The sequence below is a fragment of the Anomaloglossus baeobatrachus genome, chromosome 3 (assembly GCF_048569485.1).
Source record: "Anomaloglossus baeobatrachus isolate aAnoBae1 chromosome 3, aAnoBae1.hap1, whole genome shotgun sequence".
NCBI lineage: Eukaryota > Metazoa > Chordata > Amphibia > Anura > Aromobatidae > Anomaloglossus > Anomaloglossus baeobatrachus.
This window is the reverse complement of record NC_134355.1, coordinates 130,366,218-130,393,185: the sequence shown is the minus strand read 5'-3', so window position 1 is coordinate 130,393,185 and position 26,968 is coordinate 130,366,218. Positions and strand designations below refer to the sequence as shown.

The window sequence follows — 26,968 nt, the reverse complement described above, 5'->3', positions numbered from 1 at the left end:
GGGGGACAAAATGAACAAAAATGTCATTCTGAATTTGTTTGTTTTAAATAATAATAATAATAATAATAATAATTTTATTCATTTATATAGCGCTATTAATTCCACAGCGCTTTACATACATTTGCAACACTGTCCCCATTGGGGCTCACAATCTAGAGTCCCTATCTGTATGTCTTTGGAGTGTGGGAGGAAACCGGAGTACCCGGAGGAAACCCACGCAAACACGGGGAGAACATACAAACTCCTTGCAGATGGTGTCCTTGGTGGGATTTGAACCCAGGACCCCAGCGCTGCAAGGCTGCAGTGCTAACCACTGAGCCACCGTGCCGCCCAAATATCACCTCTCTGTATAATTGTAATGGTATCTTTATTCTGCAGGTTGGTATGAACACGAAAATACCAAATTTATATAAGTTTACTTATGTTTTGCTACTTTTGTTCAGAAAATGTTTAAAAAAAACAACAATTTGTGCAGTTTAATTAACATATTATCTTTATTTTGAGTGATAAAATTGCAGTTTTGGCCAATTTAGGCTCTGTTCACATGATGCTTTTTTGCCGCTTTTTTTCTGCCGTCTTGGCAGTAAAGAAGCTGCTTACAAAAAGTAGGTTTTGCTACATTTTTGTTGCCTTTTTTGCTGTACATTGTGTCGTTTATCTACAATACATGTTTAATAAAGTTAGTTTCATTCACCAAAAAGAGCAGCAAAAAACGCATGGTTGCAATTTTCCAGCATTTTTACACTTTCATTGCTTTCTATGATAAAAAAACAAAACACTGCAAAAACTCAGATTAACATGCTGCATTTTTTCAATTCAGTTTGGAAAAAAAAACAAAAAGCAGTTGTGTGCACAAGATTTCTGGAATTTCAGCTTTTACTGGTACTGTAAAAAGCAGCTTTTAATTTGCATAAAAATGCATTAAAGAACAACAAAAAACGCAATGTGTGAATATAGCCTTATTGTGTTTTTGGTTGTTTTTTTTTCCTTTTTTTATTGTTTATTACTAAAATTGAATATACGGTACTTTTAGATATATACTGTGTGTGTGTGTGTATATATATATACATATATTTATAGGGTTTTTTTTTTGGGGGGGGGGGTTGGTGGTTGTCAAATTGTAAGCGCTTTTTTTCCTGAATACAGAGCCGTATGAGGGCCTGTGTTTTATGTAAAGAGCTGTAGACTTTACCTATTTAATATAAATACAGGGGGTTTTTTTATCACGTTTTTTCATGGCATTGACTGTGGAAAAATAAATAACAAGATCATTTTATACTATTGGTCATTTTTAACGCGCCAAAACCATATACATGTATTAATATATGTAGTATATGTAGTATGAGTTGTTTGTGCATGGCTTTGGGGTTTGTGCAAGGCTTTGGGTGTGTGTTTATATATATATATATATATATATATATATATATATATATATATATATATATATAATATATATAATTATATACAGTACAGACCAAACGTTTGGACACACTTTCTCATCTCTAGAACAACTATTAAGAGGAGACTTTGCAGCAGGCCTTCATGGTAAAATAGCTGCTAGGAAACTACTGCTAAGGATAGGCAACAAGCAGAAGAGACTTGTTTGGGCTAAAAAACACAAGGAATGGACATTAGACCAGTGGAAATCTGTGCTTTGGTCTAATGAGTCCAAATTTGATATCTTTGGATCCAACATCCAACCACCGTGTCTTTGTAGAAAAGGTGAACGGATGGACTCTACATGGCTGGTTCCTACCGTGAAGCATGGAGGAGGAGGTGCGATGGTGTGGGGGTGGTTTGCTGGTGACCCTGTTGGGGATTTATTCAAAATTGAAGGCATACAGAACCAGCATGCCTACCACAGCATCTTGCAGCGGCGTGCTATTCCATCCGGTTTGCGTTTAGTTGGACCATCAATTTTTCAACAGAACAATGACCCCAAACACACCTCCAGGCTGTGTAAGGGCTATTTGACTAAGAAGGAGAGTGATGGGGTGCAACGCCAGATGACCTGGCCTCCACAGTCACCAGACCTGAACCCAATCAAGAGGGTTTGGGGTGAGCTGGACCGCAGAGTTAAGGCAAAAAGGCCAACAAGTGCTAAGCATCTCTGGGAACTCCTTCAAGACTGTTGGAAAACCATTTCCGGTGACTACCTCTTAAAGCTCATCAAGAGAATGCCAAGAGTGTGCAAAGCAGTAATCAAAGCAAAAGGTGGCTACTTTGAAGAACCTAGAATATAAGACATATTTTCAGTTGTTTCTCACTTTAAGTATTTCACTCCACATGTGTTAATTCATAGTTTTGATGCCTTCAATGTGAATCTACAAATTTCTCCTGAAAATGAAGAAAACTCTTTGAATGAGGTGTGTCCTGTCCAAACTTTTGGTCTGTACTGTGTGTGTGTGTGTGTGTGTGTGTGTGTGTGTGTGTGTGTGTGTGTGTGTGTGTAATATATATATGTATGTGTGTGTGTGTGTGTGTGTGTGTGTGTGTGTGTGTGTGTGTATATATACAGTGCCTACAAGTAGTATTTAACCCCCTGCAGATTTAGCAGGTTTGATAAGATGCAAATAAGTTAGAGCCTGCAAACTTCAAACAAGAGCAGGATTTATTAACAGATGCATAAATCTTACAAACCAAGAAGTTATGTTGCTCAGTTAAATTTTAATAAATTTTCAACATAAAACTGTGGGTCAATTATTATTCAACCCCTAGGTTTAATATTTTGTGGAATAACCCTTGTTTGCAATTACAGCTAATAATCGTCTTTTATAAGACCTGATCAGGCCGGCACAGGTCTCTGGAGTTATCTTGGCCCACTCCTCCATGCAGACCTTCTCCAAGTTATCTAGGTTCTTTGGGTGTCTCATGTGGACTTTAATCTTGAGCTCCTTCCACAAGTTTTCAATTGGGTTAAGGTCAGGAGACTGACTAGGCCACTGCAACACCTTGATTTTTTCCCTCTTGAACCAGGCCTTGGTTTTCTTGGCTGTGTGCTTTGGGTCGTTGTCTTGTTGGAAGATGAAATGACGACCCATCTTAAGATCCTTGATGGAGGAGCGGAGGTTCTTGGCCAAAATCTCCAGGTAGGCCGTGCTATCCATCTTCCCATGGATGCGGACCAGATGGCCAAGCCCCTTGGCTGCAAAACAGCCCCACAGCATGATGCTGCCACCACCATGCTTGACTGTAGGGATGGTATTCTTGGGGTCGTATGCAGTGCCATCCAGTCTCCAAACGTCACGTGTGTGGTTGGCACCAAAGATCTCGATCTTGGTCTCATCAGACCAGAGAACGTTGAACCAGTCTGTCTCGGAGTCCTCCAAGTGATCATGAGCAAACTGTAGACGAGCCTTGACATGACGCTTTGAAAGTAAAGGTACCTTACGGGCTCGTCTGGAACGGAGACCATTGCGGTGGAGTACGTTACTTATGGTATTGACTGAAACCAATGTCCCCACTGCCATGAGATCTTCCCGGAGCTCCTTCCTTGTTGTCCTTGGGTTAGCCTTGACTCTTCGGACAAGCCTGGCCTCGGCACGGGTGGAAATTTTCAAAGGCTGTCCAGGCCGTGGAAGGCTAACAGTAGTTCCATAAGCCTTCCACTTCCGGATGATGCTCCCAACAGTGGCGACAGGCAGGCCCAACTCCTTGGAAAGGGTTTTGTACCCCTTGCCAGCCTTGTAACCCTCCACGATCTTGTCTCTGATGGCCTTTGAATGCTCCTTTGTCTTTCCCATGTTGACCAAGTATGAGTGCTGTTCATAAGTTTGGGGAAGGTCTTAATTAGTGAGAAAAGGCTGGAAAAGGAGATAATTAATCCAAACATGTGACGCTCATTGTTCTTTGTGCCTGAAATACTTCTTAATACTTTAGGGGAACCAAACAGAATTCTTGTGGTTTGAGGGGTTGAATAATAAATTACCCTCTGAATAAACTTTTCACAATTTAAAAAAAAATAAATAAATAAATAAATAACATTCTTTTTTGCTGCAGTGCATTTCACACTTCCTGGCTGATCTACAGTCCAAATGTCACAATGCCAAGTTCATTCCGAATGTGTAAACCTGCTAAATCTGCAGGGGGTTGAATACTACTTGTAGGCACTGTATATGTATGTATGTGTGTATATATATATATATATATATATATATATATATATATATATATATATAAAATTCTTTTGTTTGTTTTTTTTAAATCAAAATAAATATTATATACGTATTATTTTTTTATTTACAATACTTATAGGTTCCACCAGTGGCTTTGAATTTTCAATCCTTCGATCACATTGGTAAAACGATGTAGAACTTTTATTCTGCATTATCTCAAGTCAGCCTTTGACATTGCGCCTATCGGGTCCTTCACCTGGCAGTACCTGATTATCTGAGCAATATTGCAGAGAGGCCATTATTTGGTTTCCATGTTGCTATATAAACAATCATCACCTCCACAGCAAGGTCTCTGGGTGCCGATGGCAGACAAAGGGAGCAACCTCCTTTTGTCAAACTCCTGACATGCTGCTGCTATCGTTACGGACACTGACACTTGACAGGGTAAAGTGTTGCAATCATCATCATGTCCGTCCGTTCCGTTACACATAACCAGGCTCCGGCATTTGCAGCCATAGCCTGGTTATGTGTAACAGCTCCTCAACATCTCCCTGACGTAAGTGTATATATGATTGCTATAAATCACCTGCGTTCTCGACATAGTTACATCATTTTGTGGGAAGAGGTTAGGATCCGGTTCACTTGTTGAGTATTTGGTGCAGATTTTGAGAGTTTTTTTATTTATAAGTTAAAATAGGCAGTATTTCTGCATTTAAAATCCTTGCATATTTTCCGCTGCTGTTCATGCATTTTCATGTTGTTGTTTTTTGGTTGTTTTTTTTAAATACAACAAAGCAATCCCTACGGTTTTAGAGTCCCCACTGAAATTTCTAGGTAGAATCTGTACTAAAAAGGTGCATTTTCAAATCTGACCATGACATGCTGTGGATTTAAAAAAAAAATGCATAAAAAGCCAATTTCTATATAATCAAAAAGATACTGCTACACCCGGATATACTATAATATGTAAAATTTCATATATGTAATTGGAATTGCATTACTGCTACAGAAACTAGATTAAAAATAAGTTACTTAGCACACAAATTGGCCAATATCCCAACAACCAGTGACAAGGCATTTCTATAGCAGTAATGCAGTTCAAATTTCCTGTATTCAATGTTTATATATTTTAGCATTTCAGTGCAGCTGTATCTTTTTGGTTATATAGACTAGTTATCTCGGCTTGCACTTGTTCACACTTGTCTAATTCTTGGAGATGCTCGTTTTTTTGATATTTGTAGTACACTCCCTTTTAACTGAGCACTCCTTCGCCTATCAGCCTAGCAGAGGTCCCCAACTCCCATCCTCAAGGGCCACCAACAGTGCATGTTTTCAGGGTCTCCTTAGTATTGCACAGGTGATAATTTAATCACCTGCTTGATTCTGTGATGATTCCAACCCCCATGCAATGCTAAGGAAATCCTGAAAACATGCACTGTTGGTGGCCCTTCAGGACTGGAGTTGGGGACCCCTGGCCTACAGGGTTTTAATTAAAGCTGGATCCTACCTGTCCTTAACATTATAGGCTTTCAGCCCAGGTAGAGGCATATAAGGTGAGGGTCCCAACAAAGGGGTACGCCTTGTCGCTGGCTGTTGGGCTTTCATGAATTGGCCAATTTGTGCAGTAAGTACCTCGTTTTTTAACCTAATTTCTATAGCATTAATACAATTCCAATTTCATTTAGTCAATGTTTACATACTATAGCATTTCAGAGTGTAACTATCTTTTTTGTTATATTGACTAGTTGTCTCAGCTTGCACCTGTTCACACTTGTCTTATTCTTGGAGGTGCTTGTCAGTTTTTTGATATTTAAAAGCCAATTTCTATGCAGATCCTGTATGAAAAAAATGCTAAATGTGGATATTGAGATAAAACTCAACCACTTTGCAGGTATTGTAAGATGCTGTACACTTTATGCTTTTAGAATTCCCTCCAAATATGTAACTTATGAACTTAGTATAAACTAATACTCTGCAATAAAAAAAGATCTTCCAGAAAACACTTGTCAATGAGCTGTATATCGACTTAAATTGAGTTCAGGCCCATTTAGCAGCATGGGGATTAACCACAATCTCAGACAGCCTGTGCAAATATTTGCCTCAGTTTCTAGGAAAAAAGTCCCTGTATTTAAATCCTAGAGAGCTCCTTTAATAAAAAGAATTCCATGTTGGACAACTTTAATCAGGGTCGTCTTTAACAGCACGTTATTATTTAAAGAAATACTAACCTAGCATAAAATCAACCTTACTACTACTAATTCTACTAATTTTAATACAATTTAAAGGAAATGGTTGCCAAGAAGGACTCAGTAACATAATACGGTGTTTCCCTGAAAGCAAGATCTACCCTGAAAATAAGCACTAGCAGGATTTTGTAGGCTTTTTGATGTATTCTTAAAATATAAACCCTACTCCATAAATAAGCCCTAGTTGTGGTTCTGTTTTTGCGTACCATACTAATAGTATCCTGAAATAGGGCTTGAGCAGACCTTTCCAGATATGTAAGTTTTATTGCTGTACGTTGCCCCGTTGTGTAAGCGCTAGAAAATTTATAGTCGCATGCCAGCTGTTTATGAAAAATGAATATTCACCGTTTCGTCTGCCCATAATCAAGACCACCCCACTATGCCGGGATCAGTGATTGGATACAGTCAGACTACCATATTACTCACCTGAGGATCGCATCACAATCCTCAGACGGGCTATCTCCTCTCCTGAGATGAGCATGACACCATATATTTCTATGCAGCTGTCACTCTCAGGTCAGGAGAGCAGATGGCCAGTCTGTGGATAGTGAAGTGATCTTCGGGTGAGAAATACGGCAGTCTAACTGCACCCAATCAAAGCCGCTGGAACAGAGAGGTGAGTGGGATTATGGGTGGGGGAAAGGGTGAATATTAATTTTGCATCAAAAGCCAACATGCAACTATAACTTTTCCAGGGTTTACAGCACCACAATGAGTCAATGTACAGCAGTAAAAGTTACATATCCTGAAAGAGCTGCCCAAGCCCTATTTCAGGATACTAGGTATTATTATGGTACGCAAAAATTACTTGACAGATTACCTTTAAAGAATGCAGTAGGGCCCTTCATCAAAGAAGGCAAATATAAGACATCCCCTTATAATAAGCCCCAGTGCATCATTTAAAGCAGGGGTCGGGAACCTATGGCTCGCGAGCCAGATATGGCTCTTTTGATGGCCGTATCTGGCTCGCAGACAGGGCTCCTACCTGTCTATGGGAAGGATCAGGGCCGGCGCCAGCACCCGGCTACTCAGGGGGGCCCGGTGGCCGCGCTGTCACCGCCCCCCGCCGAGGATCGAGCTTTCAATTGCATCGGCATCGCAGGTGCTGATACAATTGAGAGCAATGATGAGAGAGTGAGCGGCGCTCCCTCTCTTATCATTCTCCCCGCTGTGACTGTCGGCGTTCTTCTGACAGCTCTGCAGCGAGCGCGGTGACGTCATCACTGCGCGCCTGCTGAGAGGTCAGCGAGCGACAGCAATGGACGATGCGCCGAGAAGACCGGATCAGCGGGGGAACGAGAAGTGAGCCGCCCCTCTGACACTGGGCTCCCCTGACTCACAGGCCGGCCACTACACAGCGGCACTAGTACACATAGGGGCCCGGCAGCCGCTCTGCGTCTATGTCTAGTGCTGCTGTGTAGTGGCCGAACTGTGAGTCAGGGGAGCCCAGTGTCAGTAGAGGGGCCCCTGACCTGGAGAGGCCACCAGCCATGTCTGAGCTGCAGGAGTGCTAGTCCTGACCTGCACAGCAGACGGAATCTCCATCCTGCAGGACCTGCGATGATGTCACGCCCATGTGACTGTGTGGGAGGAGACACAGGAGGCCGGCAGAAAGCAAGAGAACTGAATCCTGAAGGAGATTTGGACACATGACTTGTAATAAGAAAAGAGGGGACATGAGGGTGAGGGGGGCTGCAGGGTGAGGGGTATATGAGGGCTGCAGACTGTGACAGAAGCATGTGAAGGGGTGCAGAGTGTTTGAGAGGGGTAAGTTGGGGTACAGGCAGGGTGAGATATGTGAGCAGGGTGTGTGAGATATGGGGGTGTATTGTGTGTGATATGGGGGGTGCAGGCTGTATGGGAAGCAGGGTATGTGACCTATGGGGGTGTAGTGTGTGTGATATGGGGGGTGCAGGCTGTATGGGAAGCAGGGTATGTGACATATGGGGGTGTAGTGTGTGGGATATGGGGGGTGCAGGCTGTATGGGAAGCAGTGTGTGTGTGTGTGATATGGGGGTTGCAGGCTGTATGGGAAGCAGGGTGTGAGAGATATGGGGGTGTAGGCTGTATGGGAAGCAGGGTGTGTGAGATATGGGGGTGTAGTGTGTGTGATATGGGGGTGCAGGCTGTATGGGGAGCAGGGTATGCGACATATGGGGGTGTAGTGTGTGGGATATGGGGGGTGCAGGCTGTATGGGGAGCAGTGTGTGTGTGTGTGATATGGGGGTGTAGGGTGTATGGGAAGCAGGGTGTGTGAGATATGGGGGTGTAGTGTGTGTGTGATATGGGGGTGCAGGCTGTATGGGGAGCAGGGTATGCGACATATGGGGGTGTAGTGTGTGGGATATGGGGGGTGCAGGCTGTATGGGGAGCAGTGTGTGTGTGTGATATGGGGGGGTGCAGGCTGTATGGGAAGCAGGGTATGTGACATATGGGGGTGTAGTGTGTGGGATATGGGGGGTGCAGGCTGTATGGGGAGCAGTGTGTGTGTGTGTGATATGGGGGGTGCAGGCTGTATGGGGAGCAGTGTGTGTGTGTGATATGGGGGGTGCAGGCTGTATGGGAAGCAGGGTATGTGACATATGGGGGTGTAGTGTGTGAGATCTGGGGGGTGCAGGCTGTATGGGGAGCAGTGTGTGTGTGTGGGATATGGGGGAGCAGGCTGTATGGGGAGCAGTGTGTGTGTGTGATATGGGGGGGTGCAGGCTGTATGGGAAGCAGGGTATGTGACATATGGGGGTGTAGTGTGTGGGATATGGGGGGTGCAGGCTGTATGGGGAGCAGTGTGTGTGTGTGTGATATGGGGGGTGCAGGCTGTATGGGGAGCAGTGTGTGTGTGTGATATGGGGGGTGCAGGCTGTATGGGAAGCAGGGTATGTGACATATGGGGGTGTAGTGTGTGAGATCTGGGGGGTGCAGGCTGTATGGGGAGCAGTGTGTGTGTGTGGGATATGGGGGGTGCAGGCTGTATGGGGACCAGTGTGTGTGTGTGTGATATGGGGGGTGCAGGCTGTATGGGAAGCAGTGTGTGTGTGTGGGATATGGGGGGTGCAGGCTGTATGGGGAGCAGTGTGTGTGTGTGTGTGATATGGGGGGTGTAGGCTGTATGGGAAGCAGGGTGTCTGGGCCACTGACAGATACAATTGCTCCAGCGGTCACTTAGTACACAAAGGAGTGTTCCTCTCTGCTGCACTAAGCCACCGCTGGACCTAAACAATAATTCGCTGTAAAATAATAAAATAGATAATTGACATAACTGACAATGCGTTGTGTGACATGTCCAATATTCCAGCTTCTTTCTTCTGCGAATGCCTCAAAGCTGGCATTCTCTCAACATCAGGTGGGAAGAATGCCAGCTTCCAGTCATGCGCAGGAAAAAGAAGAAGCCAGACTGCTGGACTGATGTCATGCATCGCAAGTTCACAATGTAAGTTATTTATTTGATTTTTTTACTGCTAATTACCATTGTTTCAGTCCAGTTGTGGCTTTATACAGCAGGGAGGAGCATTCCTTGCTGTACTAAGTGAACATTGGAGCGATTGATCTGTCAATGGCCCTTTAAACATATTGTACGGCTCTCGCGGAATTATATTTCAAAATATGTGGCGTTTACGGCTCTCTTAGCCAAAAAGGTTCCTGACCCCTGATTTAGAGGCAAAAATAATATAAGACCCTGTCTTGTTTTCGGGGAAAATGAGGTAATATTTTTTCAATGATATGAGAGCAGAGATACAGAATATGCCGTGTACAATATGCAAACTTCAACTGAAATGTATAATCTCTATGTACAGTGGGATAATTTTTCGTTAAACAAGTAAAATTAAAAGGATAGAATAAAAGATAGTCATGCTAAACATATTTCTAAATACTTGTAATGGGAATCTGTCACCAGTTATTTGCTATCTCATCTGAGAGCAGCATAGTGAAGGAAACGAGACCCTGATTCCAACTTAGTTTACTGGGGGCCTCAGTTTTAACACAGAGTTTTTTAATGTAGCAGAGCTCACAAAGCTGCGCCTGCCAAACATTACAGCTTTCTGTGTACATGGTCTACAGACAGTGAGTTGCTTTTCACAGGAGGGGCATAGTCGGTGTAGTCCAGGCAGTGATGATCACCTGGTGATAAAACCTTCATTGTATGAAAAAGGCACACAGCTTAACATTAGAAGTCCCAGAAATTTCGAGCTCCCCCCTGAAGTCCCGAAAGAGGGTCAAATGACCCTTAGTCCAAGCTGACCTACCTAACTAGAAACAAAATGGCTAAACTCAATGGAAAACAACAACCTCCTGTGGGGCGACCGCAATGGCCTTAATTACAGAACAAAAGACGATAATTATAGGATGTTAGCTAAAATCCTTCAGGTCATTAGACCCGTCTCTGGGTTCCAAAGGTAGAAATGTTAAATGACCCCTCTCTGGGACTTCTAGTACTAATAAGTGACACATCACTGAAACCTGTGTCTTAGCCCCTACGTCTTGCTATCTTTGGATTACATAACAAAAACCTGCTGACAGAGTCCCTTTAATTAGCAAATCATGCTTGTTCTGGCTATAAAGGCAATCACAAAACTACTGTACAATATAGCAACCACTGTCTTGTTACACTGCTCAGGAGCTTGTGCAGTGGAAGCTCCGCTGCTGTGACCTGTAGATAACTATACCACTTAATACCATTTAGGCCGGGGCCACACGGGGACTTCTGTGATCCTTGCATGACACTAGGCTCATGCTGGCACCGCAGCAGAACCGAGTGTCATGCGAGTGGAACTGAGGTGCAATCGTGCTGAGGAGGGGAGGGTCGGCGCTGAGGAGGGGAGGGAGGGATTTATCTTCCTCTCTCCTCCATTGCCGGCTATTGCGATTCTCGCCCTGCACTCGCGGTACACTGGTGTAATGCGAGTGCAGTGTGATTTTTCTCTCGCCCCATAGACTTGAATGTGTGTGAGATAATCTAGGATCGCATTACAGTCGCAGCATGCTGCGATTGTCTTCTCGGTCCGATTAGGGCTGAGAAAATAATCGCTCATGTGTGCTGACACATAGAGTAATATTGGTCCGAGTGGAATGCGATGTTTTATCGCACTCCACTCGCTCCGATTTTCATGCCGTGTGTCTTCGGCCTTACTGTCAATTTATGTCACTGCAGCATTGTATTTTTCTTAATTTTAGTTCCAGAACCCTTTTTAAAGATAGCTTTTTTTATATTGCACATCATGGTTCATTTGTGATGTTAAATTCTATACAGTTCTGTTCCCCTTTAAATTCAAGATTTAAGGTAAAAGTGAGCTTAATGAAGCTGAGCCTTTGAAAAACAATCAGGAACTTCAGGCATTTGGAAAAGGAAATAGATTCCTTTTATTTCCTTGTGTTATTTTTCCTCGTAGTTTAAGGAGCTGTCTCTTTAATGAATGAACTCCATTGACCCTTGGCGCTACTACACCCTCTCCCCCTCCTCCTTGTGAGAAGTTCTTGCACGCCACCTCTGCAGCTGACAGGAGCACCAGCAAGATTAGCCAGATTCTTTTCAGTGTTCTTTGATCACAGTCTGCATCCTTCCCCACAATGTTTGACAGCCTGGCCAAGACTCACGCAAGGCCAACTACTGTGTTTACTTTTCGAGGAACTGTGGCATTGCCTTTCACTGGCAGATTAATTGCAGCCGTATAATTAGTTGTGTTCTTGGATGTTTTTAGGGGCTGTTCTATTTTTCTACAGCACAGTTTATCCCTTGCTGGTTCCAGCAGTCTTATCCAGGATGCTGAATTTACTATTCTTTTTCCCCTGGTGCATGCATTGCCAGCGAAGCCGAGAACATCTCAAAACTGGCTGGTTCTGTGATATGAGAGTATGACCTATGCTTGGTTCCCAGAGGGTAAATCCGCATGTGCGAGACACTTTTTATGAAAGTGGTTGTTTTTTTTTTTTTTTTCGAAGGGTGAATAGATGCAGGAACAGACTGCCTCTGTCTAGAAGGAGGAATGTGCCATTCAGAGAACTGTAAAGGCAATGGTCAAGACACTGATTTACATGCAAATGTGATTCTGTACAAAGCTGACCCAGCACTGCTCTGTAATTCTAGTATTTGTGCTACAGGTTTAAATGGTATTTAAAGTTAACATTTTGCAGAAAATTACTTACACTTATACTTTTAAGTTATTCCTTTGGATAACTATTAAATATTTTTTTATTATTCAAAATTTTGTCCAGCATGGAAAGGTATAAAACTTTTGTAAATCAGTTTATTCGAAATGTACCTTTTAATTCCTGTAATAAACAAAAATTCTGTAAAGGACTTCCAATCCGCTGCTTTTCCTCAGTCTGTTTCCCAACCTTTAACTGCATTAATATCAGAACATAAAGGATTGTCAAAAATCCACTTGTGACTTTTAGGATCGCTACTTCCAATAGGTGGCGCTGTGCTAGAGTTTGTCTCCTTTACTGGAGAGACTATCAGAACATACACATTTGGAGTACAGATGATGGCAGTGAAGGGGTCAGCACTCAGAACCTGTCTCCTCCTCGGAGTGTTCTGCTTATCCGAACAATCTCTGGCAACAGCTTATCCCCAAAGTTAGGTCTTCTTCATACATCTGTGTCTCCGATACGTGTGGTGTCCGTATTCACACGTACCGTTCCACACAGTGACATGTCCGTTTTCTGCCAGCAGCATGAGTGTCACATAGACCGCACACTGATGTGATCAGTATGACATCAATGTGACATGTACCGTAGAAAATAAACAGTTCACATAAAAATAAAGAATTTTTATACTTCTATGTCTGCGGCGTTGCTGGTGCTTCCAGATCCAGCTCATTAAAGGGAACCTGTCACCACTTTTTTGGACTATAAGCTGTGGCCACCACCACCGGGCTCTTATATACAAAATTCTAACATGCTGTATATAAGAGCCAAGGCCGCTGTGACAACATAAAAAAGACTTTATAATACTCACCTAACGGTCGCTTTGCGGTGGATGAGGGCCTAATGGGCGCCTCCGTTGTCCGTTGCGGGCACCTCCCCTTTTGGCCATCTTGAGATAGGCGAGTATAAAAAATAATTATTTTTTTTTTATACTCGCCTGTCTCCAGCACTGCTGTCTTCGCTGCGGCTGTCCCATGCTTCCGGGTCTGCTCATTATGCTTATGAAGTGCGAAGACAGCACTTCGGACCCGGAAGCAGCAGCGACTGAACAGCGCTAGAGACAGCAGTGCTGGGAATAGGTGAATAAAAAGTTCCTGAACTCCGTGTCTTATCACGGATAGCATATGGAGAACATATGCGTGCCAAAATCACGACACACGGCTGGCTATACGTACCTTCAACATGGTCAATGCAAAACGTCAGTGAATTGCATGGACGTGTCAAAGAGGCCTAAGAGACACATAAAGCTAAGGGTACTTTCACACTTGCATTCAGCGGAGTCCGTCACTATGGAGAATAGCACAGTCCGTTAACGCACTGCACTATTCTCCATAGACTTGTACGGACAACGCACTGTAACGCAAGTGTCAGCGTTGCATCCGCTGGATGACGCAGCGTCGTTATTTTGACGCTGCGTCGGGCGGAAGGAACGCAGCATGTAACTTTTTTTGAGCAGCGCAATCCGTTGGATTTCACTGCGCATGCTCTTTTTTTTTTTTTTTTTATCACAAACTCTTTATTTTGTCTCTCGGTGGCTGAACGTTCAGCTGAGCGCCCGGCTGCCGGCATGTGAGAGCGCTCAGCTGAGCGCCCGCCCGCCGGCATGCCCGAATGCCGGAATGTGAGAGCGCTCAGCTGAGCGACCGGCCGCCGGCTATTGAGAGCGATCAGCTGAGCGCCCGGCCGCCGGCATGTGATAGCGCTCAGCTGAGCGACCGGCCGCCGGCTATTGAGAGTGATCAGCTGATCATTCACAATAATTAGTCTGCTGCCGGTAAAACTGTAAAGAAGAAAAAAAAATAAATTAAAAAAAAAAAAAAAAGCTTTCCGTTGTTTTGTACGATCCGTAGCATCAGTTGTGCCACTATATGCAACGCATCCGTTGCATCCGTCACACAACGCAATGCTACGGAAGCCATCCAACGCAAGTGTGAAAGTAGCCTAAGACTTGAGTGTTTCCTATGGGGCTTCACCACATCCTTGGGCTTTACTGAGCTTTAATTAAAGCGATCCTGACATCAGCTCAGACCCCTGTAGATGAAGACATACCAAAGGTTTCTTTGCTGAATTCTACAAATGTTATTGTATTAATTGTATATTTCTAACGTGAGGTGTTTAAAAAAATAAAACTAAGAAAACGCACATATCGGACATATTGCAGATGGGCAAAGTATTGGTAAATGTCTTAGTGATCATGCGACTCTCATTCCTTTGTTTTTTTAGGTATGCGATCATGTGCGGCTACATGTCGGAATTTGAGAATGTTCAGAATAAAATAAAAAACGGCTATCTCTTTAAGGTTTGTTCAAAACATTTGGTAGAAACAAGATCCACATATGAAGCTTAGATTCATCCTTGATCATCAGTGCACAGTTGTATAGATGTAACCTATTAATTCTGAGTTGCAGCATGTATCATAACTTTGCGCTGCATTCAGTTAGTATTGCACGCATCATTAACGTGTCATTTCAGCTGTACTACAATGCCCAGCATGCCATTGTAGCCCCCTGATAGAACACTGCTGTCATTTTATACTGGGACATTTATTTTCACAACAGCTGTCACAAATTACAGGCCCTGTACCGATATTAACTGGTTAGTAAAGGATGGATCAGCTTTGCTTTAGCTTAAAGATCTCGTGTAATACACAGAATCTCGCACGTTTACTGTGAGAGGGCCGCAGAGGATTATGGGGTCCCGCTTTCCATTTCAGGATCCCACAAACCAGCAGTCCAATCAAATTTTTTTCTTGAAAGTTGTGTCCTTCAGGGGGCCCTTAGCATACTTGCCATCAATTTCAGTATTCAGTATTCTTTAGGAAAATCATCAACGTATCTGCCCATTGTTTTCTTAAATGAAAAGCGAAGACTGATGATAGGTGCTCTTTAAACATTTTGGAGAATTTTTTGGGGACAATTTTTTTTCACTTCTAAATCTACATTACTTACAGCAAGTTAGGAATATTTAGCTTTCAGGTGAAATGCCACTATGATCCTATTATACCCTATAACCTTTTTAGGTGTAATTAATGTGACCTTCTCTACACTTTTGGATGCACATGTCCAATGTTTCAGTACTTTTTGTACAACTTCTGTTCTCAACAAGGAGCATAATAGCAAAGTTCACAACAGGTGTCCATGAATCGCCCAATAGATTTCGGGGGATCAATTAGATTTGGTATTTAAACAGCCTCCTCATCATGCTGTTCACATTTTGACATCATGAGACCAAGACGACACCTACCAATTGCTCAACAGTACCGCACCAGTGCGAGGCTTGAATCAGGATGTTCTCAGACAGAAGTGGCCACTGAGCTTAGAGTGTCACAGCAGGTTGTAACAGAGATAGAGAGAGACTGGAAGAGTCACAGAAAAGCATAAAAGTGGACATCTTTTGCTCATATTTTACACTGATGACCGCTTCATTGTGTGCAATGCTTTTTGGAACCGGATGATGAATACCACACAAATCCAGGCACATTTAAGGGAGGTGACAGGCACCCAAGTGTCACGTCAAACCATTCAAAACAGTTTACATCAGCATGGTCTATAGGGGGCTTTACACGCTAGCGATATCGATACCGATATCGCTAGCGTGCGTACCCGCCCCCATCGTTTGCGCGACACGGGCATATCGCTGCCCGTCGCGCACAAATTCGCGCTCCCCCGTCACACGGCTTACCTGCCCTGCGACGTCGCTCTGGCCGGCGATCCGCCTCCTTTCTAAGGGGGCTGGTCGTTCGGCGTCATAGCGACGTCACACGGCAGGCGTCCAATAGAAGCGGAGGGGCGGAGATGAGCAGGACGTAACATCTCGCCCACCTCCTTCCTTCCGCATTGCCGGTGGAGGCAGGTAAGGAGATGTTCCTCGCTCCTGCGGTGTCACAGCGATGTATGCTGCCGCAGGAACGAGGAACAACATCGCTAATGAGAGGTAAACGATTTTTTGTTTTAGGACAACCTCTCCGCGGCAAACGATTTTGGCCGCTTTTGCGATCGTTTTAGGTCGCACATAAGTGTCACACGCTGCGATATCGTTAATGACGCCGGATGTGCGTCACTAACGACTTGACCCCGACGATAAAACATTAACGATATCGTAGCGTGTAAAGCCCCCTTATGTGCAAGAGACCTGCAAGGGTACCTGATAGCATCAACAGGCAGAGGCGTAATCAAGTTGCTGAATGATGAACCAGTGGACCTCTGGGCTTTTCACTGATGAAAATCAGTTTACAATGAGCTGAAACAATGGCACTCAATGATATTGGAAACGTCAAGGAGAGCGCTATGCATCAACCACTGTTGTCACCAGATGAGCATTTGGTGGTGGTGGTGCTAGTGGGGGCAGGTGTGTCTACTGAACTGCAAACACTTTGTGAATGGTACAGTGACAGCCCCTACTATGTGAGCAACATAAGTCGTCCAGTCATTGTATCTCTGCATGAACAACACAAACCTAATTTCGTCTTCATGGACTACAATGCTCCAGTTCATCAAGGTTGCTTCATTAGGGAATGGCTGCTGGAGACTGGGGTACCTCAAATGGAGTGGCCCTTCAAGAAGAGTGAGTGCCATGCCTCAGCAGACAGTAGCTTCACTTGTAAACAGCATGAGATGTCGTTGTCAAGCTGTAATTGATGCTCAAGGCCACCTGAAAAGTTATTCAGACCTTGACACTTTGGGGGGTATACACACCACTGTTGTTGGCTTTTGTTTCGATAATTAGTTTGAGATGAGGAAATCACCATTGCACACTTCTAATTCAATGCCCTACTGTCATGATAAAATATAAAATATCACTGTAGTGTTGACTTTTTACGTTTTACATAAATTTCACCTGAAAGCTAAATATCCCTTTATGTGAGCAGCCAGAAATAAAACGCTAGCATTATTTTCTCAGTCAAAAACACCTCCAAAATGCTTATAAAAAATGTAAAAATAAAAACATCCAAGCATTTTGTTGTCTTCCAAATGACTTGCATTTTAAAGTATGGAGTGACTTCATAACAGTAAATGCCTAAAGAACGGTTTGGTCACTTTGCATTAAAAGGAACATGTCACCAGGTTTTTCTCATATAAAGTGCGGCTGCCATCAGTAAGCTCTTATATACAGTATTCTAGAATGCTGTATATAAATCCCCAAGGCAATGTGCAAAATATTTAAAACATATTTTGTAATCCGCTATGGGGCAGTCCACTCTAATGGGCATTGCTGGTCTTGATCCAGCCCCTCATTGTCTTGCGATCGCCGTATTCCTTCCATGCTTCATGTGGATGACGCATCCTACATCATCCACACAGAGGCCTCCATTGTGCTCCGGCGCACGCACACTTCTTCCTGTCCTGTCAAGGGTAGGAAAAAGTATTGTAGTACGCAGTGACCTCTCCCAGCTCCTGCGCTTTACAGTACTATGATCTTCCCTCAGGAGGGCAGAGAGAATTGTGCGTGCGCAGGAGCACAATGGAGGACACTCTGTGGATGACATAGGACTTGTCATCCACACGGGGCAAAAAGAGAGGAGGTGCTGAATCAAGACTAGTGACACTCATCAGACCGGACCGCCTTGCCCCATAACTGATTATAATAAGTCTTTTTTATGCTATGCAGATTGGCTTGGCGACTTATATACAGTATTCTAGTATGCTGTATATAAGGACTTAATGGTGGTTGTCGCACTTTATAAGCGAAAAAAAGGTGACAGGTTCCCTTTGACTGTTTTGACGTTTTTGAGAACTGGAAGGTAATAATAAAAAAACTAATAAAAGGCTAATGTTCACATTTCAGGAGCATTTGGACAAAGCAATACAACTCCATCCTGAAGACCCTCTTCAATACTACCTCTTAGGAAGATGGTGCTATGCTGTAAGTAGTCTTTTGTACCATTAATAAATGGTGGTTTAGCTTATACCTTTGTTATTTTCAGTTCTGCTGACTGATGTACAAGTTTGGTAACCTGATATCCATATAGTTAATGTACACTTTTACTATGAAATTATGTTACCTCCTTTGTATGTACCATGATGTATTTTAGTAGTTCTTTAAAGTGTTCCCTTATTTTAATTAATTTTTTTTAATTAATATATACAAGCTGCAGGGGCAATGAGAAAATAGTGCAAGGCAGCCTGAGAACTTTTACAATTCTTTTACAATTCTTCTCAAGTCATGTAGTGCTATAAAAGTATTTGCCAACTTCTCAATTTCTTCTGTTTTTACATATTTGTCACACTTAAATGTTTCAGATCATCAAACTATTAGACTAATATAACCCAAGTAATCACAAAATGCACGTAGGTCATAGGTCCTACTGACAGATTCCCTTTAAAGGTAGAGTGTCGCGTTTTTTTATTTTTGTATTAATAATAGTGATTATGAAATCAAGTATTTTTAATACAAAATTAAAATCACTGTTTATTTAGTTTTTATTTAATTCTAGTTTTACTGAAGGCACTGGGGGCTGCCATCTTGGATTTGGTGTTTGTAACGACAGTTACTCACCTCCTTTATGGCAGCCTACAGGGCATAGAGGACAGTGGTCGGATAGCGACCCCATTTAGTAACATAGAGAAGGCATCTGCTGTGAAATAGACGCGCCCCTTGTCTGTCCAGATCACAGCAGAGGGAGGAGATCAGCGTCATCTTTGTGTAGCACACACTTTACCCCTGTCACCCGCCGGGAGGAATGGGGTGAGTGCCGACGCCAGGCAATGGTGATTGCACCGTAACCAATCCTGGCCTGCTGCTTCCCACTCTGCCGTTTAGCCCCCGTCCCGCTCTGCCGTTTAGCCCCCGTCCCGCTCTGCCGTTTAGCCCCCGTCCCGCTCTGCCGTTTAGCCCCTGTCTCGCTCTGCCGTTCAGCCCCCCTCCCGCTCTGCCGTTCAGCCCCCCCTCCCGCTCTGCCGTTCAGCCCCCCTCCCGCTCTGCCGTTCAGCCCCCCTCCCGCTCTGCCGTTCAGCCCCCCTCCCGCTCTGCCGTTCAGCCCCCCTCCCGCTCTGCCGTTCAGCCCCCCTCCCGCTCTGCCGTTCAGCCCCCCTCCCGCTCTGCCGTTCAGCCCCCCTCCCGCTCTGCCGTTCAGCCCCCCTCCCGCTCTGCCGTTCAGCCCCCCTCCCGCTCTGCCGTTCAGCCCCCCTCCCGCTCTGCCGTTCAGCCCCCCTCCCGCTCTGCCGTTCAGCCCCCCTCCCGCTCTGCCGTTCAGCCCCCCTCCCGCTCTGCCGTTCAGCCCCCCTCCCGCTTTGCCGTTCAGCCCCCCTCCCGCTTTGCCGTTCAGCCCCCCTCCCGCTTTGCCGTTCAGCCCCCCTCCCGCTTTGCCGTTCAGCCCCCCTCCCGCTCTGCCGTTCAGCCCCCCTCCCGCTCTGCCGTTCAGCCCCCCTCCCGTTCAGCCCCCCTCCCGCTCTGCCGTTCAGCCCCCCTCCCGCTCTGCCGTTCAGCCCCCCTCCCGCTCTGCCGTTCAGCCCCCCTCCCGCTCTGCCGTTCAGCCCCCCTCCCGCTCTGCCGTTCAGCCCCGCTCCCGCTCCGCCGTTCAGCCCCGCTCCCGCTCCGCTGCTTACACCACCGCTGCTCACACCAACGCCCCCCCCCCCCCCCCGCGTGTGCTCACCTCGGGCCTCTGTCCGCTGCTTGTACTGTGATCGCTGACATGAAAGGCTGCCGGGGGCGCTGGTCTGAGGTGGGTGCATGTGGGATACAGTGAGGCATAGGGAGGGAGACAGCCAGAAGCGGGGCATAGGGAGGGAGACAGCCAGCAGCGGGGCATAGGGATACAGTGGAGCACTATGCAGCTGTCCTCGGTGACACTTTAGACATAATTATAATCACTTTGCGGCCAACAACAAAATTGCTCCGCACTGTGATCCTAAACTTCATTCTCTTTTATACTTTTGGAAACCCCCAGATTGGGAGGAGGAGGTGACATCACACACAGGAGAGCAGATTCCACCCACTTTTACTGCAGCTGTAATGTGAGCTAGTTCTACAGTAGGATTTCTGTAGGATTTCAGCAGCTGCTCCCCCTAGTGTTTAAGAGTGGAAAATAATTTTTTTTTAATTATTTTTCTGAATTAAAAACAAATAATATTATTTAAACATAACATTAATACTTTATTTTTTCAGTTATTGGAATTTTTTATTTTTTTTTTTTTTTTTTTTTACAACACCTTCCCTTTAAGGGATAAACATTAAAAATGCTTTCAGCCATCGATTATCATATGCAAAAAAGTAAGTTCCCTCTTGGCTACTATATCAACCACTCCACCAAATTTAGTCCTGACTTAGATGGAAATCCATAGCTGATGTCCTGAAAGTGACTCTCCCTTTATCAGAAAATATTTAAGAAACCATAAAGTGCCCAAATTACACTACTTTTCAAAAGGTAAATATAAAGTGAAGCAGCTGTAGGTGCAGAATCACATCTCGGTGCAACCCTGTGTCTCCTGAAAGAGTGTCATCACTATCTCATTAGGCAGTTTGGATGAGACCTATAGATCTGAAACACTGGAGCAATGCTTATCCCCAGTTACATGTCATTTGAAGTATATTTTCAGCTCCTCAGCCTTACAGGTGAAAATATGGGTCTATAAGAGGTGGAATAGTTCATAATGTTCACATCTATCAGGAAAATCCTCGTCCAGACACACACCTCACTCAGTATTGTAATTATAAGTCTTCCACAGAAAAACTACTTCTTATTGAGATGTTGGCACCCTTAAAGCGAATCTGTCAGAAGCATCAACCCCACTAAGGGGTGTGGAGACACGGGGCTCAGTGGGTGCTCTCGTCCACTAAAACCCGCCGCCTTTAGAAAGACAGCGTGGCTCAGGGCTCATCCCAACTGAACGGCGGCCTCCTTAACCGTGGGCGTACCACTACTCAGACAACACAGGGTGAGGGAACCACAATAATTAGACTTTATTGGATCCCCAAACAATTAACGGCACATAACCAGCAAAACACACAAATGTAACAGTCAACAGAGTCTCACCCTTCCGCTGGCTCACCAGGGATTTAGAATGTCCATGCCTCAGAGGTTCCAGGGCTATTTACTCAAATCCAGCAGCACCCCGCTTTTGGCGGGCACCCACCAAGAAAAGAATAATGCCAGATTTAGGAAGCTGGCTGAGGTCTGCAAAGTCTGTAACAGGTGACTGAACTGTCCCAACCTGAGTGTCCTCCTTAGGTAGTCCTGGTATGATGATACAATCCTGGCAGCCGGAGTCAAAATCCCTAGGCTGTGGATATGGTCTCCAACCGGAACCGGAGCCCCTAGATTGAAGCCATAAGATATCCTGATCCTCTAGTCAGCTCCTGAGAGCTTAGACTGGATCCATCAGCATCCATCAACCTTCATCCACCCTGGTGGCTTAAAGAAGTCCCTTTTATAGCCATAACCTTCCCTTAGGATACACTGCGTCCTCATCGATTGGTTGGACAAGATTGCTTCTCCCATTGGATGAATTTCAAGCTGCATGGATAATGTTCATTTAAATGATGTGCATAGAAAGACTCAGTATATCTACATGGAGTCGGCAAGTCACCGACTAGACAATGGCTACTAAGGTAATTACATTATCAATTCACAACTACAATACAATGAATGCTCCGCAGGGTCTGGTCCCAAACAATAGTTAAGCAAACATGAGTTAGCACACATAAGAACAATAGTCTGGCTGAATGTTAAGAAACTTTAACCCATGAGAGGAATTGGGTGTCCATGTCGTCACAAGGGGTACTTTGCACGCTGCAACATCACTAGCCGATGATAGCGATGCCGAGCGCAATAGTACCCGCCCCCGTCGCACATGCGATATCTTGTGATAGCTGCCGTAGCGAACATTATCGCTACGGCAGCTTCACACACACTTACCTGCCCTGCGACGTCGCTCTGGCCGACGACTCGCCTCCTTCCTAAGGGGGCGGGTCGTGCGGCGTCACAGCGACGTCACACGGCAGGCGGCCAATAGAAGTGGAGGGGCGGAGATGAGCGGGATGTAAACATCCCACCCACCTTCTCCCTTCCGCATTGCCAGTGGACGGTGGGCGCAGGTAAGGAGATGTTTGTCGGTCCTGCGGCTTCACACACAGCGATGTGTGGTGCTGCAGGAATGACAAACAACATCGTACCTGCGGACGCACCGACATTATGAAAATGAACGACATGACACAGATCAGCGATTTTTGACTGTTTCACGCTCGTTCATCTTCTCTCCTAGGCTTTACACATTGCGACGTCGCTACCGGCGCCGGATGTGCGTCACTTTCGATTTGACCCCGACGATATCGCAGTAACGATGTCGCAACGTGCAAAGTACCCCTAAGGGCCGTTTCACATCTCCAGTATTTTGCCGGAAACCGGATCCGGCACAAATGCAGGACAATTACATTCATTTACAATGGAAGCGCGACACCATGCAGTTGCGTATGAAGCATGTGTCCGCGTGGTGTCGCGCTTCCATTGTAAATGAATGTAACTGTACTGCATTTGTGCCGGATCCGGCTTCCAGCAAAATACCGGAGATGTGACATGGCCCTAAGCTGTCTATATGGATATGTAGGTCATAGAAATTGGAATAAAATGATACAATGAAATCTGCAATCTGATATCTTACTCCAGAGTAATCCACTTTTTTTTTTATATGTAAATCAGCTGCTAAGATCTATGGGCGGGATGCAGATCTCCCTCAGAATCTGCCTCCAGAGCTTATTTTAAGGGGAAGGTGTCGAGGTTTTTTATTTTTGTATTAATAATAGAGATTATGATATCAAGTATTTTTAATACAAAATTAAAATCACTGCTTATTTAGTTTTTATTTAATTCTAATTTTACTGGAGGCACTGGGGGCTGCTATGCTGGATTTGCTGTGTGTAACGACAGTTACTCACTCCTTTACGGCAGCCCCTGTGCATAGACTGTGATAGTCGGAATCCGACCCTTAGGCTTATTAGAAGAGAGCTCCCTGCTGTGAAATGGACACGCCCCCTGGGCTGTCCAGATCACAGCAGAGGGAGGAGATCAGCGCCATCTTTTTGCAGCTTACAGCGGTCATGCTGTGTGCTGAACTTTTCCCCCTGTCCCCGTTCAGCCCGTCGGAGTAGTGTACCGGTGCCCCCCCCCCTCCCGACGCCGATGCTACCGTCTCCGATAATACCCCCACGCTCTCCCCCATGGCCTGTCACCTGTCAGCCTGTGTGAGTAGTGTATGGCCCCCCTCCCTCCCCGGCCGCAGCGGGCGTGCTTGTGCTTGTGTGTGTGTGTGTGCATCTGGCAGAGCATTTTGTGTGTGTGCTGGCAGAGCATTGTGTGTGCGTGTGGCAGAGCATTTTGTGTGTGTGCTGGCAGAGCAATGTGTGTGCGTGCTTGTGTGTGTGTGCGTGTGGCAGAGCATTTTGTGTATTTGCTGGCAGAGCATTATGTGTGTGTATGTGTGGCAGAGCATTTTGTGTGTGTGCTGGCAGAGAAATGTGTGCATGCATGTGGCAGAGCATTTTATGTGCATGCATGGCAGAGCATTGTGCGTGCGTGTGGCAGAGCATTTTGTGCATGCATTTGTCAGAGAAATTTGTGCGTGCATGTGGCAGAGCAATTTGTGCGTGCATGTGGCAGAGCATTGTGTGTGCATGGCAGAGCATTGTGTGTGCGTGGCAGAGCATTGTGTGTGCGTGCGTGGCAGAGCATTGTGTATGCGTGCGTGTGGCAGAATATTCTGTGTGTGCGTGGCAGAGCATTGTGTGAGCGTGCGTGATACAACATTGTGTGTGCGTGCATGGCATAGCATTGTGGGTGAGCATGTGGCAGAGCATTGTGGGCGTGTGGCACAGCAATTCGGGTGGCCGTGCATGCAGAGCATTGCACCGTCATGCTGCTCGGTCACAAACACCGTATATACACAGTGTTCACACGGTATATAGTATATACACACAGTATATAGTATATACACACAATACATGGTATATAGTATATACACACGCTGGCTCCGCCTCCCTCATGCTGCTCGGTCACACACACAGTATATAAACAGTGTACACACGGTATATAGTATATACACACCGTGTATAGTATATGCACACAGTACATGGTATATAGTATATACACACGCTGGCTCCACCTCCCCTCATCCTGCTCGGTCACACACACATAGAATATACAGTGTTCATACAATATATAGTAAATACACACAGCACATGGTATATAGTATATACAGGTGCTGGCTCCACTGCCCTCATGCTGGGTGCTCAGTCACACACACAGTATATACACAGTGTATACACACACACACACACACACACACACTGCATGCGTCTGTGTGGCAGAACATTATGGGCGTGCATGTGGCAGAACATTGCAGGTGTGCGTGCATGCGGCAGAGCATTGCAGGACCAGGGCGTGCAGAGCGTTATGTGGGGAGCACTATGCAGCTGTCCTTGTTTACACTTTAGCCATTTGTGGTCACCAACAAAATGGCTCTGCACTGTGTCCCTACACTTCATTCCCTCTTATCTGTTGTAAACACTCAGATTAGGAGGGGGGAGCAGTGACACCACACACAGGAGAGTAGACTGCGCCCACTTTACTGCAGCTGTAATCCAGGCTTTTTCTACAGTGGAATTTCTGTAGGATTTCAGCAGCTGCTCCCCCTAGTGTTTAAGAGTGGAAAATATCAAACTTTTTAATTTTTTTATATATTTTGCTCAATTAAAATCAAATAATATTTAAACAAAACATTAGTACTTTACATTTTTTGAGTTATTGAAATTTTTTTTTGGGCACGACACCTTCCCTTTAAATGAAAGTGGTTACCAGTCTGAGACATGTAATGGCTGACTGGCTTCTCTCCTGATCTACATATCTCACAGTGGTAACGCCCTAAAGGCCACCCTACAATTATTTTGGGGTGTTCCTGTATCCCGTGGGGCCAATTCCACAACTCCAGTTCTAAAATAATTTAACAAAATGTTCTGCATTCCGTAAGGTGTTTCATAAATAAAATATACTATATAATTAACTACTTTGTATTTTTTTTGTTGACTTAAGGCCCTTTTTATGCAAGCTTTTTGTGAGACAATCATTGCCACGTAAAAAAAAAAAACCTGGCAACAATCAGGTTATGAAAAAACAAAACACTTTGTAATGTTTTATGGCTTTCGAAAGACACACATAGGCAAATGTTTTTATTTATTTATTGTTTTCTTAAAGCACCCAAATTCACAGTCGGGTTGTAAATACATTTTTGGACTAGGCCGCCTTGCTGTGAGTAATCTGTGACTAACAGTCCCCTTTGTAACTGACAAAATACATGTGCAAAGTACTAAAAATAACGCCTGTATTTTTGTCAGGAGGAGCGGTCTGGCTCACACCCTGACACCTACTAGATAGTTGACTCACATGTCCGGTACTTGAACTTATTGGGCTCCGTCCTTGTGTGTGATTCATCCAGCTAAAACAGTCAGGACTCCAAACCGTTCTTTTACTGTTAAGCTATTCATAGCTTTAAATATCTCAATATATCAGAGAATCTGTCCACACTCTGTCACACTGCAAGTGTTTTTATGTAAAAGCATTGTTCTAATTACTATTATACTTGTCAAAGTCTTAAAACGTGCCATCTGTAATTCACTATTTAGAAAGTACCTTGTTTTGTGGTGCATTTATGTAATGCTGTCACTAATACTTAACATTTTGAATTAAAAATAACAAATAGCATAAAACTTAAAATAGGATAAACCATTCACAGGAATAAAAAATCGCTCATTTGCCCATTAAAATACGAACTAAAAATAACAGCAATAACAAATAATATAAAAACAGGATAACAAGTAGATGATGTGTTTCACGTATCATCCTTCATTTGTCTGAACACATTGACAGTTGATCAGAGTTTTTCTTCTGTTATGTTATTTCTGTCATTTTTATTTTGTAATTCTAAGTATACATGAATAAGCTATATTAGGGAAGACTGGTGGCTATATAAGTAGGTAGCACTAGTGTTCAAGTCCTCTTCATCTCTGAAGAGGCAATTTGCTTATCAAATTTCCCATAGGAGCATGCAACGCGTTTAAGTCTCCTCATACTGGGATGCCAGACCTGGTGTGTCACTCTCCATAAGGACAGAAACTTCCAACTTCGATCCCAGTCTAAAGCTGGGTTTACACACTGCAACATCTCAAACGACATCGCTGTAACGTCACCGGTTTTGTGACGCAATAGCGATGTTGTTTGCGATGTTGCAGTGTGTGAAACTTATCAGCGACCTGGCCCCTGCTGTGAAGTTGTAATCGTTACAAATCGTTCAGGACCATTCCTAGGTCCTTTGTTTCCCGCTGTGCAGCATGAAGTTTCAGTGTGTGAAGACTTTGCAGCGACTTTGTTAGCAACTTTGTGAAGATGTAATTTACCCTCTCACTGTATATGCTGTGATACTATGTCATGATATGTATATTTCCCTGGTTGTATTAGTTCTAATTCATGTATTTTCTTGG

The 26,968-nt window shown here is 44.5% G+C and overlaps 1 protein-coding gene across 1 annotated transcript in view; it reads left to right on the top strand.

Annotated features, from left to right (window-relative positions):
* Positions 1 to 26,968, top strand: part of RMDN2 (regulator of microtubule dynamics 2) — a 159,138-nt gene that overhangs the window by 78,685 nt on the left and 53,485 nt on the right. Inside the window, exons 7-8 of the mRNA XM_075338130.1 lie at positions 14,726 to 14,801; positions 18,287 to 18,364. Coding sequence (XP_075194245.1) covers positions 14,726 to 14,801; positions 18,287 to 18,364 — 154 coding nt within the window. The remainder of the gene's footprint in view (positions 1 to 14,725; positions 14,802 to 18,286; positions 18,365 to 26,968) is intronic.